The following is a 17,417-nucleotide window of genomic DNA, read 5'->3' as shown; positions in this document are numbered from 1 at the left end:
AGTAGCAAAGCACGCGTCGTGTCTGTTGACGTTGTATCGGTCTTGGGAACGCCCTGTTGGTCACCATGAACTGCCAGGATGAATTTGTTTCTAGTCTGGTAGAAAAAAGCAGCAAGCGAAACAAAAAGGCGTATAAAAATACTACATTGATTTAAAAAGGTTTATAAGTTTGATATAAACTTAGTATTGCATTATCTTTCAACGAAAAATATGATTCTTTAGGCTGGCATAACTGCAAGTTTCCTCAGTTGGGTCCTGCCTTGGGTCCTTGGCAACGTCGAGGACGCGAAAATATTTGTTTTGAACATGTGAGGCCACGCTACCCGAATGTAGACCATAATAAGATCTAGATTTCAATTTAGTTTGTTTGTTTGTCAATACCATGATGCCAGGGGACAACCAACCCAAAACTGGAGCAATAGCCTCGGACGCGACGACGGGAAACTGTCAAAATTGCTCCGTGTTGCACCAGGTCTGACACTCAAAGAAATCTTCAGTTTATTTTTTTAATCCGAGCAAATTGGTTTTCATGTAACTTATCATGTGTTTGTCTATCTTTGTCACTTCATACAGAGTTTAACGGAATACGTGTCGTCATTTTTATCACTGAAACAGAAGATTCTGGTTACTGAGTGAGTATTGATTTATGCACTGACATCAGAACAAGATAGAAGACTGAGTAGTTTTTTAACGTATTTGTTATTCCAATTGTCCAAAATAACTTAGCAGACGCTAAACTAACATAAATCAACACAACAAGCTATTCTGTCTATTGCACATCCTCCATATTAATTTAAACCTGGGTATGTATTTTTCAGTGATACAATTACTCTGCGACAACAGCACGAAGAGCTTCAAGGTCGATTGGTAACGTTAGAGCAAAAGACAGAGGATTATGAAGCTCTGCAAGCAGAGTTGGCAGAAACAAAGGTACGAGTTGTCCAGCAAATACAAATTCCTATCGGAAGTAACGTGTTGAGGCCAGAGGCGGCGGAATGGGGGGGTCCAAGGGGCACACAACCACAGTCACTGTGTCATAAGCACTCTTAATGAATAGTGGTATTAAATCAAACAAAGTTTCTAGCCTAACTTAGGCTTGTTTAAACCATATTGTTATAAGTGTGTGCCCTGTGTGTGTTTTTTATTTATTTCATGATACCGTGACTGTGGGTTGTATGGTAAACTTGGGCCTTCTGGTTATGTCCACCTTTACAGTATGAGTTTACCTGCTATTTTTGGACGTATCTCATATTGCTCTGATAATGCTTCCCCTCACCAATAGAGGTTTCTCCTGAGTAGCACCAATTTGTTGACATCTTTTTGTAGACATTGTTTGTGGCCCCCCAAAATGTGTATCTAATTTGGAAAACACTGGTCTGTTTGACTAACCATGGTACTGTAGTGTTGTGAGTTTTCAGTAACAGTCATGGGTGTCATTAAAAAGGTTCTTTAACATATTTACTTTGCCATATAAATTAGAATTTATTATTGTACTAAATGTGGTTAAAAGTTGTCTTGCTTTAAATGTGATTATTTCCCAACTTGAATTATTGTAGAGGATTCTTCAGGACTATGGTCAGATTTCTGAAGAGGTTGACAAGTTGAAGCAAGAAAACATGATTACATTGGCTGAGTAAGTTATTATTCCAACAAAAATCTTGCAGTTTGTATGATTATGGTTTTAATTATTGTTTTCACTTTGTTTCCCTTACTTCAGGAATGGAAAGCTTGAAAACCAACTAAAAGCCATCAAAGGTACTTTGAAGTCACACAGTGGAGTGCTAATTTTATGATTATGATATATACAATTTGCAAGTATTTGTTGTCATTTAAAACTGTTTCTGTAAAATATGTAGAACTCATGGAAACTCAGTCACTTGCAAATGCACAACTGAAGCGGGAAAAAAGCATGTTAGAAAATGATTTGCTGAATGTCCAAGTAAGTAAAAGTGCACTCTAGAATCAGTTTATGTCAATCTGCATGTGGCATCTGAAATGTAACATTTTCCGTCTCTGTAGATGTCTTTGAAAACGTCTAAAGAAAATGCAGCTAAAGTTGCAAAATTGATAGAGGATCAAGACAGGATAACAAGCATGTAAGATTTGTTTTTCTTTGTAATCCTCATGTATGTGCCTTTAAGATGTTTGAGGTTCTAACTTACTGTTTTGTCCATTAACAGAAAAGAAAAACTTGCTAACAGTGTTACACTGCTTGAAGGTATTTTAAATATTCTTCTATATTTATAAAAGCAGAAATATGCCTTGAATTTGTTGCATCAGTTTATGTTTCCTTGCTCCTTCAGAATCGGTTTCCCAAAGGAATCATCAAATATCACTGCTGAATAAGGAGAAGGACTTGCTGGACAGAAGTATTTTGAACCTCCAGGTGCAGTTTATGAAGTAACATTTCTGATTGTGTATGAGGAAAGCGCTCAAGAATTTACCCTAGTTAATTAAAATGGCATGTTGTATTTACAGGGAAGATTGGTAAAATTGGAGAGAGAAAGAAATAAAGGTAAGAAAAGTCATTGTACTCTGAAATGTATAACTTTACATGCACTTGCACCAGGTGAACAGTGCACACTTGTTACAAACGTGTCTACATTTTCTCGACCCAGAATATAGGAGTATATCAACTCAGGCAAGAACACCTCCAGAACATAAAGTTGACAAAGGTGTGCTGTTGATATGAATTACTTTACGAATAATATAAACTTCAATATCTTGTAACAAGTTTTAAATATTCTTGTGGATGCCATTTTTACAGAAAAGATTCGATCACTTCTCGAACACTTGTGGGCATGTGTGGAACCGGAGCACCTGCAACCAGCCACCTTGTTGCATTTACATGGTAACATCTCAAGATAAAACTCACTGCAGCTTCCAGCTTTTTAATAATCGCGTGTTCATGTTTTTCATACACACCCTCATTTTTGTCTTGTAATTTTAGGGCACACCTCTCCGCAAAGCAAAGGCATTCCTCAGAGCAATCGATGCCGGACTCCTTTCCACAATGTTAGTGATATCCAAAGATCCCCCAGCCAGACAAAATCCTTTTACACACAGTTGAAAACATCCCCTCGTGTACAAAAAAACAAGAAACAAGCATCTCCGCCAACAATGAGTAAAAAGCTAGCGCAAGAACCCTTTCCAACAAACGACAATCTCCTGTCCGAACAAGTCAAACCAACTGAGACTTTTAACGCACCCAGCCTCGATGACTTGTTGGAATGGTTCAGGCCTCTACCTCACTGCCTGTCGCCACTATCTGTAAGACTATTTACAATGATTCAAGTACAGCACTTGCAGTTTTAAACGCAGCGTATGCTTTCTTAATCATCGATTGTTTTCTCATTCCATCCAGGAGAGCGGAACAGAGTATATGGAGACAGAGGAAAAAGAAACAGAACTCGTCACACCCGATCACTGTCTTCATGAAAAGGAGTTTCAGTACACTACATCAAAGTCACACCTTTCTCCAAAACCGCATTCAACAACACCCGAAGAAAGCCCATGTTTGTCTAATGTCACAAAACATGAAATTGAATGCACCTCCAATGTACATGAATCAAGTGTCACCACAGAACCAAAGGATGCAAGACCCAGCTTGAATGGTGAGGAAGTGCAGATTGAGGAGAACACTGTGGAGCAATTAGTATTGTTATCTACATCGGATCCAGATGTTTCAGTCAAGGATGCTCCAGAAAGTACTATTAATGATGAGCTGTGCTGCGTGGAACCTCACTCTAGTTGTGCTGCGAGCAAGGTACAAGAAAAAGACCATTGTAACTCTACAGAATTACAAGAACAAGCTCAAGGAGAGCCAATCAAAGATGAGCTTGCTATTACAGAGAAAGATGCCAACAAAGTCCATGCGGCTCCTTGTGGGGAATCCCCTAAAGCAAACACTGTAGACATCGTGGACGTATTGGATGTGCCGTCAATTGCTTTCTCGGCTTGCATCAACTCTGTACAGGGGAAAGGCGTGTCTGAAAAGAAAAATAACATTCAAGACTCAAGTCCCTCTGTGCCGGAACATCAAAATGGTGGAGATTTAAATCCTGAATATAATGCTGAGCATAATAGAGAGGACTGGGAAATGCAAAAAGATGAACCATGTATATCAAGCTGTGACATTAATTGTAGCATCACAAATACTGAAAGTGAAGACCTAAAAGAAAATGAGGGATTATATGCAGACAAACAAGTGCAAGATGCCCAGAAAACAGTAAGAGCTGATGGACCACCTCCGTCAGACTCAGGTAGCAACATACCAGCAGATGAAACCATTTCCAACCAGATACGCTGTGTTACACTGACCAATCTTCAGAATGACACTTTAAGAGAAAAGTCTCCTTCAGACACAACTGTCAACATTGAAAGTACACATTTGAAACAAAATGTGCATTCGCTGTGCCGTCAATTGAGTCGGTCCTGTTTATCATCCCGCCTCAATAGAAATGTGTCTGAAAACCATGCGAAAACTGTGAAAGATTATCCCGGAGAGCCCGGCAAACCCCTTTCACCAAGCAAAATGCCAGAACATTCTCAGAACAATTGTGTATTGGAAGAGGTTGTTGTCAAAGATTTGCCTCAAGACGCACATTGCGATGGACAATCAGTCACCACTAGAGAGCGTACCTCTGTAGATGTGAATGGACAGAGTCAATCAGAAACCTTTGCTGAAATGCCTGACGCACAAAACCGCGATATGATCCTAAGTAGTACGTCCACGGCTATCGTGGTGACGAGCACAACTACGGAACCCATTCAGCGGTTGGAGTCCTTATGTGAAGTTTGGACTGAAATGGGTCCACCACTACCTCCTGTCCTCACTCCTCTGAAAACACCTCCAAAAATAGGCAGAACAATCAATCCCAGGCATGCCATTGGAAAGCTTTCCTTTCCCTCCCCAATTGAGAATACATTGGCCTCTCCTTCCACTCAGCTCCAGACCTCGGTGACTCCCGACAGTCTGACAATTTGTTCATCTTCAACTCTCAGCAGTCCCCTTCCTCCAAACGGAGTCCCCTTGTCACCGCTTCAGTTTGGTTCTGCTACCCCAAAACATGCTGTGCCTGTCCCAGGTCGCTTGCCTGCTCCGATAAATTCTTCACCGCAGGATAACTCAATGAGGATTCTGGACAGTATGTACCCAGAAATGTCTGCACGGGCTCGCACGTTGAGCATTCTTCGAGGGAACCTTAGCATTAGCTCTTCAGAAAGTTTAGCCTCACCGCCATCAACTGACAGTCAGACGTCCAGTTTTACAACAGTCACTTCCACCAAGACTGAAATGAGAGGAGAAAAACGAGCTGCCACAGAGTCGCCTCAGCTTAGAAATAGCAAATCCCCCAGACTAAATGGCAGCTCTCCAAGTGGCAGCCAAGTAGCGCCTGCCTCCTTGACAAACGGCGGCTATAATTCAGCATCGCTTCAAACAGCAAAGCACAAACCGCTCAAAAGTGCAGAAACGGTTCTATCAATGGCGTTGGAAGAAGCTGTTGAGAAAAGTGTTTGTATCCGCCTTTTGGAGCGTATTGAACATCAGGCATTCGATTTGTTGCCTGTGATCCGAAGCCACATATTTGTTGGTAACCTGCCCACAAAACCTGTGCTGAGAGATGAGGAGAAAGAAGTCATTTCTGAGATTTCTCAAAGCACCTTGGTTAGTATGTTTATTTATTTTACATTGCTGTAGTACTGCATCACACAAGAAGTTGTTTTCAATACTTATTCAACGTACAACTGTTTAAATACTACGCAATGACAAATTCTGACCCTTTCTGTTTGGCTGTGTACTACTGCTTGTTTGTTTTTTTCTTTACCTAAAGGCAGCTGATATGAAGTTGGCTATTTTGAGTAAACTCAAAACAGAAAAGGACATGTGCGAAAAGTACGCACAGGCCCTCTGCAGAGTCTACACAGCCATCTGTCGACAGGAGAGTGACTTTGAAAAGGCTCATATCCTGGCTTACAGCTTGCTCGTTGAAGGTTGGGAATATTCTTTGTCTTGTGCTTTTAGGATTGTGATTGTGATGCATTATGAAGAACTGTCTGCATAGTATGTAGATACAATTATAATTGAATGAGTTGACGTTACATTGTAAACAGCCAAAGCGTTGTTCAAGCTGTTTCCCTGAAATGAACAACCACAAACATTTGATCATATATCCAACCACTTGAGTCCATGCATTTTAATATTTTCTCTTTCCTGTTGCAGATTTCCCCAATGCCACCAAACTGATTTTGTTTATGGCAACAACATGGCCCAGTGTTTTATCTCACAACAGCCTCCTGTGCCAAGCTGTACACACGGTCACTAAACTTAAAGCTCCACAAGACCTTTCAAAGTTCCTGTCAGCATACCTCGGATGGGAAAAGGTAAAAGAAGGCATCAAACAAAACTTTGATAGCCTGTATTTAAACTACAGCAAGTTACAACTTACTGTAATGCTTGCATTAGATTGTCTAACCAATCTTACAGAATTCTGTGTTGGCTAGTTAACAAATTGTACAAATACATTTGTATATAACTCTCTTAACATGAAGTCATGTTGTTTTGTGTCAAATTAAAGAGGCCCACCGAAACTGAACCTCTCTCTGTTTTCCAACAGAACCCACCCTGTGATATTGACCCTCTGATTTCTAAGACACTGTCAGAGATGAAGTCAGGTTCCAGGCTGTATTTCTTGAAACACAGTCGTTATGGTACCGACCTGGGAACAGAGGCTTGGGAACAGGTCTTCACTTTGCATCTCCTTTGTGCACAAAAGTCATGGAAATGGGTCTATGACAATGTCTTGAGGTACTAAATCATTTAATCATTTTGAAATTGCCCTCCACCTATTTGTAATTAAAAATCTGAAACTGATATTTGCACACATTGGCTACTTTTCTGAAATGACCTTCTCCTTTGGAATGTCTTGTGATTAATTATTTGTTTCCGGAATGGAGCAATGTTCTCAATAATCTTTTTCTGCACTTCCAGTAAAGAGTTGTGGCCACTTATGAACAGCTGGATGTCACAGCCTCGAGATCAGCAAGTGCCAATCTCTGATGAGACAGTTGCAACCGTCCTCCGGCTAATTGGTTAGTTGTGTTTGGTACTCACAATTTTTCCCACCATCAACAATGATGCAAATAAGCATTTATGTATTTGTTTGTTTATTTATTGTATTGATTGATTCGAACAGGGATGCTAGGTCAGCTGGGAATCAAGGAGAAGAACACTTCTTCAGTGTTAACTGTGGCCAATGTCATCAATACCTTTGGGAGGCACTGCCAAAGTGAAGGTATGAAACAAGAGCAAAAAGCTAAATTATTCACATTATTATCTGGTGTCCCAACACCCAAATACAGCACAGTGTGGAGTTTATGATGACCAAGACTTCTAATTTCAGTGTTTTTATTTTCATGGCCAGGTATACCGTGGGAAGTGCAGTTAGCAGCTGTGTACTGCATGTTTGACTTGTCCCCATGCAACCCCAAACAGGCCCTGGATGGACTTGCAGGTTGGCGAGAAGAAGCATCACAAAGTGTTCCCTCTTTTGTCACGAGCTGCATTTTTCAGCTTGGCTCAATCTGCAGACAGGTCTAGAAATGAGTGATGTGTGTTTCACAAAGACTTGGTTATTTACAAACCTCTACATAATTTATTTCAAAATATAAAGGAAGTGCTATCATCTTGCACATCTCCAGTGTATGCTTTGCAAATTTCAGTCTTTCATGAAAGCATAATGTTCTTGAAGGACATGTAAGGTATCAACAGACTCTTCAAAGCTATTTCTGGAGGAATTTGAAAAGAAAGGGTAATGTAATGACCCGAGGCATGCTGTGCAAATTTACTGTTATTAGTTTTACACTCCTGTCCAGTCATCTGCACATCGTATTGATATGAAGTTTGTTTTTTGTTATTTTAATGGCCATTCGTTTTCAGACCGGACAAGCAAAATTACATGGAACAAACATTGTAGTTTGTATTATTTCTGATTAAGTATTTTAACTATTAACGTTCTGTCCAACAGACACAGGCATTGAGTTGTGGTGAGACAACATTTTAGCTTGTTAATTACGTTGATCTATGTACGGCAAACTGATGTATCATGTAAATAAGTTTTCTATGAAAAGTGCACCAACAGTAAATGTACAGTTTCAGATTATTTATTTTTGTTATTAAAGGTAACGTTTTTTTGATACATTCTGTGTTTTTGACATGCCAAGACTCGTGTGTAAGGATACTGTTTAGTATATGTAAACATGTACCCTAACCCTTTTACTGTATGATGCAGCTATCCTGCACTGGTTACTAAAGACACATTTAACAGTAACTTAATACGGTAGTAGTAATGTAAAATGTACTATGTACATTGTTGGAAACTCATTTGAAATAAAGCCACCAATGATGAAAACATTGTAATTTTAGTGTTGTACTTATGTACTTTTTCAATGAGATTGGTTGGCTTACCTCAGAAAAGCAAATTTCAATTGTTGGTGAATTTTCTCTGGCATTCATTATTAATGCAACTATGCATTGAAGTCTCAAGTTATTGAATAAAGGTGGTGTGGGCTCATATTTGCCCACATTGGAAAGCATTCTTTTTTTTGAATTGGGATTGTTTTGTTCATGTTAGTACTCTATCTTCTTATAAATTCTGGAATCATAGTAGTTGCGTTTTTATTCCAAGAAATCTTGCATGCTTTGAATTTTTGTATGACCCATTTCTAAAATTGAAACAAGTGTCCTGTAAAGCCAACCTAAACTATTTCCAATTTCCGGCGTAAACTTTTGGTGCTCCGTCCGCTAATTTGACGCATGTGGCGGTGCTGAGAGGTGTGTTCAAAGATTTAAATCCCCACACATGCGCAGATGCAGGAGAGTGCTGCTGGGTGCGCCATTTTTGCTGGTTGACATGGGGAGCGGAGTTGGACAAGCCGTTTTTTAATAACCACGCCAGACTCCGGACATGAAGCTATTCAAGGATAACAAGTAAACCAGATCGGTAGGCAACCATTTGTTTGCTTGAGTGCAACGTGTTACATTTTGCCCACTTGCTTGCCATTTTCCCGTTGAGAGGTTGTCGGTCAAACTCGAGTCCGATGGATCCCAGGACCGCTTGGATCCAGCCGGAGCAGAAGGGACCTGCCAATTCACTATGGATGCACATTTGGGAAACGTCTCAGGGATTTGCCACAAATTCTAGCACCGACGACCGCATTCAGTACCAAGGCGGCAACGTAATGTTCAACGCAATCTCAACGGACTCCAGCGATGAATATTGTAAAAGTGTGGCTGCTCCGACACCGTCGCCGCCGCCGCTCGGTGTCGTGATCGGGAAACTGTCGAAGCGAGAAAGCGGTGAAGAGAGGGGGAGCGCCCGGAGGAAGGGCTCCTTGTCCCCGTCTTCGTCGTCTCTGGACTCGGAGGCCGAGAGCTCTTCTCCCTCCGGCTCCTCTCTCCAAATAGACAATTTAAACGTCGCCGAAGAGGCGAGCAGGTTTTTACAGTACGGCGAACACAAGCAGGACGAGAACGACGCGAGGCGGCAGCAACACCCACCTCCTCCGCCGCCGCCTCCTCCTCCGCCGCCGCCTCCTCCTCCTCCTCCGTCGCTCCACGCTGCTACTCAACATTGTCGCAGCAGGCAACAATCTGGCGGCCACACCCCCGCCAGGATGAAGAACCCACACGGGAACAAGCAGCGCCTTTACTATCAGACGTCGGGCCGGAGGAGGTATCTGAACCGAGCCAACTCGTTTCACGGCGTCAACCCGCTGCTGACCCACGGCAGCGGTGGACAACGCGCAGACTCCTCCTGCAGCCTCTGGAAGACGAGGCGCTACAGTCCCGGGGTCAATGGGTAGGTCTGAGTAGGTACAGTGCAGGGGTCGCACAAGGCCCCTCAAAGTCTAGATGTGGTCAATTTTGGTGTTGCACGTGTCATGTGTTTAAATAAAATTTAAAATCAAATCATCCCTGATGAACCACTACTAATAAACTGGTTTTATATGGATGTTTTCTGGATGTGCAAAGATGCAACGACCATGACTATATTTCATTACTAAAATATTTGTCTATGTAAATCCCTGGTGAATGAAGATACTTGAGTTTCAGGTAGGAAAATAGTTTGCTCTACTTTCGGCTTTGTGTAAAAGTCTAATTTGTGATACTGATTGCCTTCCCGTGACCACAGCTCTAAAGATCGCATTTTACACAGAATGCTGTTGTTTTGGGTTTGAATGTCGAGGTCTGCTCAGGACAGAGGTGAATCTAGTCCGGAGCAATACAGGACCAGTGCAAGTTCCTAAACCCTTTGCCTTTTCACGAGGGCTGTCACTCATGACATTTTTAGAATAAATATTTCAGTCTATTTTTTTTAACATTCAATTCATGTTTTGTTACTTACTTGGACTGAATAATAAGCCTGTTTCTTTGCTACCATACAGTCTCCATGAAGAGATAGTTGACTTCTTCAACTTCATGTCACCACGTCCAGAGGAGGAAGCCATGAGAAGAGATGTTGTGAACAGGATCGAGAGCGTCATAAAGGAACTTTGGCCCACAGCACAGGTTTGTGTTGGAAGGAGTTACTTGGGCACAGCATTACAAATTTACGTCGGCATCGGAAACTGCCGTTTTCCCACGAGTCCCCGATTAAGTCTTTGCAAAATACTTAAATGATGCTTCACTTCCATACTCTGACAATTACAAATGTGTCTTCTATTTAATTAATTTTAATTTGACTGGAGAGTATGGCCGTTGTATAAAATTTAACTGACTGGCTGATTTGAATTATTTTCTCCCCCTTTTTATCACTTTCCCCTTTCTATCACTGTATATTGTCTGGCTGTCAACTCAAATTAGGATTATTTCAATGTTTTCTCTAGGTGGAGATATTTGGCAGCTTCAGCACAGGTCTCTATCTACCAACCAGGTAGCGTTCACTTTTGAACATTCATGCCTTTTCTGTCTGAAAACAAATTTTGTGTTATTGATAACTGAAAGAGGAAAAGCAAAACATCAACTTGCTGCTTGGCAAGACACTGTTTATGATTTTTTGTTTTTGGGGGAGTTTAAGCATAGCAACTGCTTGCCATCCAACCTGTTACTAATGAAAGAATATACAATGGTATATAAAATGTTAAAATATAGTCTGGGCACAATTTGTTCATTAGAAATTTTAACTAATTCAGGCTGAGCAAAAACTATGCAGTCAAGTGTTTTTTTTTCCCCCAATAAATTGTTACATGAGCTCTCATACATCTTCCTTGGGTTGTCAGTGACATTGACCTGGTGGTGTTTGGAAAGTGGGACCACCCTCCACTGCAGGAACTAGAGCAAGCACTGAAGAGACACAATGTCTCAGGGCCATATCCCATTAAAGTTCTCGACAAAGCTTCTGTAAGTCACCGATCTCAGTGACATTTTGTTTGTTTGTTGCGACCGCTGGTTAATTGCTGTCTGTGCTTGTACACTAATTCCAACTGTCTCTTTGTCCCCCCCAGGTGCCCATCATCAAGCTCACAGACCACAAAACCGAGGTCAAAGTTGATATCAGCTTTAATGTAGAGACTGCTGTCAAAGCAGCACACTTCATTAAGAGCTACTTAAAGGTAAGATTTCATACCCGTGAACAGTGTCCACGGCCATTTGTCATTTTTTGTTTCCTAATGCATCGCGTCGGTCTTGCAGAAATACACTGTTCTGCCACCCTTGATCTTCGTACTGAAGCAGTTCCTACTCCAGAGGGATCTCAATGAAGTTTTTACAGGAGGCATCAGCTCTTACAGTCTCATACTGATGGCTATCAGTTTCTTGCAGGTACACTTTTAGACCTAATGCGAGCATTTCAATTCTGAAGTGATGAAAAAAAATGCAGGAGGACCTTTGGAACATCAATGTAAAGTTTTGTTCTTATTCTGCTTCCAACAATTTTCTCTGGCTTCCTCTCGCGTTCCAAATTGTCCATAGCGAGCGGATCAAAAAGAAGACAAGAGAAATCCAGTGAAGAGTCAGCTTGATGCTGACTCCCACTTGATCTAAAAGACAAATACTGTTATACTTTTCAGCTTGTTGTTGTTGAAAATGATCAGTGTCTTTTCAGTTCAATCTCTAAATTCAGAAAAAGCATGGAGTTCTAACAAAGTTCAATTCAAAGAGTTCAATTTTTTATTTGCAAAGTGCCCAAAATAAATTGGGTAGGCACCAGTTATACGTGACCTTGATTGAGGACAAATGGCATCTATACCTGTATATTAGTCCACTTACTCCTAACGAATGATGTGGTAAAATGGTGGTCCCTTAAAGCAACTCTTACGATTTACCTGCCTTTGGATGTATTTTGATATGGTGCCGTGCCATTTAGTTTTCTCTCATTTCCTGATCAGCTGCACCCTCGCATTGACACGCGGCGTGCCAACATCAACCTGGGCATTCTGCTGATTGAATTTTTCGAGCTGTACGGGCGCGACTTCAATTATATGAAGATGGGCATCCGGGTCAACGGGGGGGCCTACTTATCCAAAGAGGAGATGCTCAAAGCTATGGGGAATGGCAACAGGACTTCTATGCTCTGCATAGAGGATCCAGTACAGCCAGGTTAGAAGTGTTTTTTTTTTTTGCTTGTCCATTTCACTGTATATTGTATCTCAATTTACACATTTATTTCGTACATGTTGTTCTTATATTTTACAAGACTACTTTTGTTTCGTTAGAAGTTGATGTGGGTATTTACCGTTGATAGGCAATGATGTGGGCCGAAGCTCATATGGAATCTTGCAAGTCAAGCAAGTGTTTGACTTTGCTTACATGGTCCTGAGTCATGGTGTGTCTCCCCTTGCTCGGGCATACCCCAACAAAGAGTATGAAAGGTAGGTATCCCTTTGTGTGTGTCTGTGTTTCCAGGCATGGGCAGATATTAGATTCTGACAGTGATAACTGTAAGCAAAAATATCATATTATTAAAATTACAGCTGTAACTATTTTTAGGGACATTGCACAAAAATGTAAATAGCAAAAGGCATCCATATAAGTATGCCGGACCGGAGTTAGCTCAGGTCCTTTCCCTTCCCCTTCCTAGAACTTCTCACTCCTCTCTGATCTCTTCAAATACCTTCAAAAACAAAAAAGGTAATTACCGGTGACTGACAGTCTTACTGTTTTTGGAACCTTGACTTTTCAAAACCATGTTAATCAGCCCATGCCTATGTTTGTCTGCCAACACAGAGTATAAGGCCAAAGAGTCTGTTTTCATAAAGATTAATATCACCGCTGTTTTTGTTTTGCAGTACTTTAGGTCGGATTATCAAAGTTTGCCCGGAGGTTCTGGCCTACAGGGACTGGACTATTAAAACATGGGGAGCTAAGCAATATGTCAACCAGCAGAACCATGGTGTGCTATTAATTTCAATAAAGAATTACCATCTTCCATGGAAGAAATAAGCTTTTGAATCAAGGATGTATTCTGAATACAAAAGTTTATCCTCATAATATACTCTTGTTGGCATTCAGATGTAGAGACTTGTGAGCAGGACCTTGCCAGATTGATGCTGGTTTCTGTGGAGGATCAGCGAGACACGGCCTCCCCCCTCAGTGCTGATTCCTCCTCGTCCTCTCCAGTCTTCCTCAACAGCCCTCAGCACCATTCTTCGTCCTCCTCCCCCAGCTCAAGTTCTTCCTCCTCCTCCTCCTCCTCTGGGAGTGACATTGTAAGGCCAAATAATATTTTGTCTTAAAACATTGAATATAGAAATTAAACCATTCAGGCATTGAGAAATGTCAGGATCGTGTGGTCAGCATTTAATGCCTAATGAACTTTTTTTTGCATCCAACTCTTGAAAGTAAAGATTTCTTTGTTTCATTCAGGAGTCTGATCCCCCTCAAAGCACTAATGGAGTCCTTCCCCAGTCCCTCAACTTGGCTCAAGTCCATTTTATAATGCAAATGGCTGCACATCCAGCAGGCTTTATCCACACCCCACCACAGGTTGGTTTCATCAGTTGGCGATCGTATTATCATATATCTCAAACAGACTAAACATGGATTCCGTATGTACTTTATTAATCAAGTGAGGGGAATTGAGTGTTGCGCATGACTGCCACCCTCCTCCCACAACACAGTTTCGGTTTTGCTCTAAAAAAAAAAAAAGCCTCATTACATAACATTTCAGGTCCAGGTCCAATTGTCCCTGAAAACCTAACCCAGTGCTCTCGATCCCTCTCTGATTGCCAGTTCTACCATGAGAATCTACCATCAGTCGGCATGGTGCAGCGACAAATGGCACAAACTGCAGTCTCCCAGCACTCCAACTCTACAAGCCCTCTACCCAGCCCCCTCCACCAACTCCACTACCCCCAGTTGGGAGGGCAGCACCAGCATGCCTTCACCATTCGCCCAGACTCCCAGGGCTCATTTGAGCCACACAAATTTGGCTTCAAGCACAACCAAAGCAGTAGCCTCCGTGGTCAAAGCCACTCCCAAGGTAGTTTCAGTCCCCAGCGGCGCTTTGTTCCTCAGGGCCACAATACGGAACCAGGTTTGAGGAGCCAGCAGCAGTATAACTGCAACACCTGGCGACGCAGGAAAAGGGAAAATCTCCTAGCGCTGAATCAGAGCAGATGAAGCATTCAAGAGCACTGATATGATCTACTACTTTTAAAGGCCTTGCTCGGGTCATCACAAACTGTTGCATAGCTAAGCTAGTTTTTATGCAACTTTCACTGGACGTCAATTCAGATTGTCTCCAATTGTTTCAAGTGACCGGTACTCCATTTCTGCTTCTGTTCTGCCAGCACGAAGCAGTTCCTTACCTGTGGCAGGTGAAGGACTGTGGTCTTAACTGTACTTGTAGAGCCTCAAAGGTTTTCCCTTTAGAAACACTCCCTCCACATTGGAAGCACACCAGCACCAGAGTTGAGTTGACAGCCCAGACATGGTCCTCACCACTGTCACTTTCATTAAGCCTTTCAGAAAGCCAAGTCCATGTGCCATAGTAGTGAACGGGTTCATCTAGCCTTACCCTTGGTCCCTGTCAGTTTTAAATATTGAGCCTTTTAGATGAGTTCTCCCCCTTAACTAATTTCTTACTCTGAATTCATCATTCCTATTGCAACGCTCTTACAGCTTGAACGCCAGTTCTTTCGAGTGAAGCGACGCACTACCTTTCTAGCTATGCAGCACAACGCTGACTCGATGTTTTTCGGTGTGATGGCACAAAAACGGATCTTCTCAAGTGCTTAAACTGTGATGACTTGTTTGAATGTACTGAGTCGTGTTTGTGTGTTGAAAGTTCGCTCGTGTTTGTCACGGAGGGATTTTTTGTTGTTCACATTGTCACTTTAATTTTGTTGCATTCATGTGCAATAGTAGGTTGCTTTTATTTAATTTATTTCACAATTTTAGTTTTTCCTTTTAGTGTTTTTTTTTCCCCCCACACCCACAATTTATTTTATTTTCTCCCCCTCCCCCTTTTGTCAAATCTCATTGACCTGTGCAATATCTGGAATTTTAAGGGCCTTGATTGAATGTGTTCTGCTTTCCAACTCAAGGGGGAGCTGCTGTAGTGGTATGAGAATTGGGCCAAAAAATCTCATGGCATTTACTATTTAATCTACATCACATTACAATCAATTAGAATTAACACATTTGTCTATCCCCTGCCCCTAACCAGTAGTTATCATTTTAATGATCACTTTTGTTTGTTTTATTTGGGTGTCTTTCCATGAAGGGGGGTATTGTGGAAAGATGATTTTTTTTTTTACCATTTGTTTCCTTTCGTCGTTTCAAAACTATTTGGTGCTACTTCTAACCAGCAAAGTGCTTTTGTTCTGCCTTTATCTGCTTTAATTCTTTAAAAGCAAAAGGCCCACTGCCTTCTTGGAAGACCAAATTCCCAAATACATAGCTGAAACTTTCGTTTAATGTTTCCCGCAAGATTTAGTACACATCCATTGTCACAGAATTGAGAATCATTACAAATTGTAAGAGGCCCATTAACTTTCATCTGCATGTTTTAAGTCCAAACCTAAACCTGTAAGAAGTCTTTATGATGGCGAGGGAATGAGGTGTGGCTTGTTCAGTGTTGCAGGAGTTTGGTGGCGCCTTTGACAAAACAATGTTTTGCCAAGTTGTTTTGGCATCCCGAGTACCAAACTGATGCGATTAGCATAGTACTGGAAACATTTTTGGGGCAGCTTTTGTTAAGATATCCCAAGATAATCTGTGAGTGATTCCATCTTTATACACCAAACCAATCCCACCTTGTATCTGTGTAATTAAGGATGTGTAAATGACTGACTTATAGCTGTATCCTTTTTCCCAAGTCTTAAGTTTTTCTATTTTTTTAATAAACTTTTTAAATGCCATTTTTTTGATATTGTGTATTATGTTGATGCTCAACAAACTGATCATATTCATGATTTTTTTTCTCCTTTTTTTTTTCAAAGGTACTAGAAAGAGAAAAGATATAAAGACTTTTCTCACTGTATTTTGAAAGAAATGTAACAAAAAGTGCAAACTAAGACAATGGGATTTTTCCTCACTGCATTTTGGAAAGAAATGTGACAGTGCAAACTAAGACAATGGGAACTTTAATTATTTTTATTAGATCTCCATCAGGATCACTGGCGCCACTCTTATTGAGGGAAAGTTGTCAGACTTTGTCCATGTACTTTTGTCCATGTACCCGGAACTTCTACTTGAAATGTTAAAATGAATTGTATATTGGACATTAGTTTCAAATTTAAATTAGTGCCTAATATACAAACTGAACTTGATCTAGATAAACTTGCAGGGAAATTCTAGATTCCAAAAACTGAATATGAATACCCACAAAATTTCCAATAATTCTGAATGATTGGAGTCAGTCAAAATATAAAGTACTTTTGAAAACACAACTGCAAATATGAAAGCAGTTTAATTTATGTGCCTTGTAATTCCTGTAGCACACAGAAGAGAGCACTGTTAGACTGTTTTATTTTGCCTTGTTGTGGCCAATTACTTTTAAATGGTAACCAATGAACAAGAAAATGTAATCTCTGCTGAACAACTTTCAAAACAACAAATGGAATGCATGCATGTTGTATTCGACCCTATTCAGATAATTCAGGGTTGGATGGATGATAAAAGATGACATACACACTGGACATATTTAACTCTACAGGCCCTTATTAGCTACCATATTGTACTTTGCTGTTTGGGGAAATTCTGATTGGATTTATAAAAGCTTCACTACACTCAAGTTAGGAAACCTTTACCATGAGACAGTCTTGGGGAATAACAATACATGTACCAGTGTTACCTAATTAGCATACAATGTAAGTAAGCTGTTTCATTTATAGAAAAAAATATATATAAATAGATTACAGGTACATTTATTAACATTTTTGAAAAATTTGCAGGACATTTATAATGTGGGCAG

At 40.8% G+C, this 17,417-nt stretch overlaps 2 protein-coding genes across 2 annotated transcripts; both read left to right on the top strand.

The window, feature by feature from the left end:
- The first annotated feature begins 265 nt into the window (after window positions 1-265).
- ice1 (KIAA0947-like (H. sapiens)) lies at window positions 266-8,419 on the top strand. The gene is made up of 20 exons (XM_037273575.1): window positions 266-472; window positions 574-632; window positions 819-930; window positions 1,557-1,633; window positions 1,718-1,755; window positions 1,857-1,939; window positions 2,020-2,096; window positions 2,181-2,218; window positions 2,304-2,386; window positions 2,479-2,515; window positions 2,619-2,675; window positions 2,768-2,851; window positions 2,951-3,270; window positions 3,365-5,668; window positions 5,835-5,994; window positions 6,224-6,384; window positions 6,618-6,808; window positions 6,992-7,092; window positions 7,197-7,295; window positions 7,425-8,419. The coding sequence occupies exons 1-20, from the start codon at window positions 383-385 to the stop codon at window positions 7,598-7,600; spliced, it is 4,347 nt and encodes a 1,448-aa protein (XP_037129470.1). The 5' UTR covers window positions 266-382; the 3' UTR covers window positions 7,601-8,419.
- Window positions 8,420-8,863: 444 nt separating this feature from the next.
- Window positions 8,864-16,362, top strand: LOC119135743 (terminal nucleotidyltransferase 4A-like). Its single transcript, XM_037273576.1, has 12 exons — window positions 8,864-9,860; window positions 10,447-10,570; window positions 10,888-10,934; window positions 11,281-11,401; window positions 11,506-11,613; window positions 11,693-11,821; window positions 12,388-12,598; window positions 12,744-12,870; window positions 13,288-13,391; window positions 13,511-13,707; window positions 13,865-13,984; window positions 14,231-16,362. The coding sequence occupies exons 1-12, from the start codon at window positions 9,100-9,102 to the stop codon at window positions 14,618-14,620; spliced, it is 2,439 nt and encodes an 812-aa protein (XP_037129471.1). The 5' UTR covers window positions 8,864-9,099; the 3' UTR covers window positions 14,621-16,362.
- The last annotated feature ends 1,055 nt before the right edge of the window (window positions 16,363-17,417 follow it).

Source organism: Syngnathus acus, chromosome 16 (assembly GCF_901709675.1).
Source record: "Syngnathus acus chromosome 16, fSynAcu1.2, whole genome shotgun sequence".
NCBI lineage: Eukaryota > Metazoa > Chordata > Actinopteri > Syngnathiformes > Syngnathidae > Syngnathus > Syngnathus acus.
The sequence above is the reverse complement of the archived record's forward strand: the minus strand, read 5'-3'. Positions and strand labels throughout refer to the sequence as shown.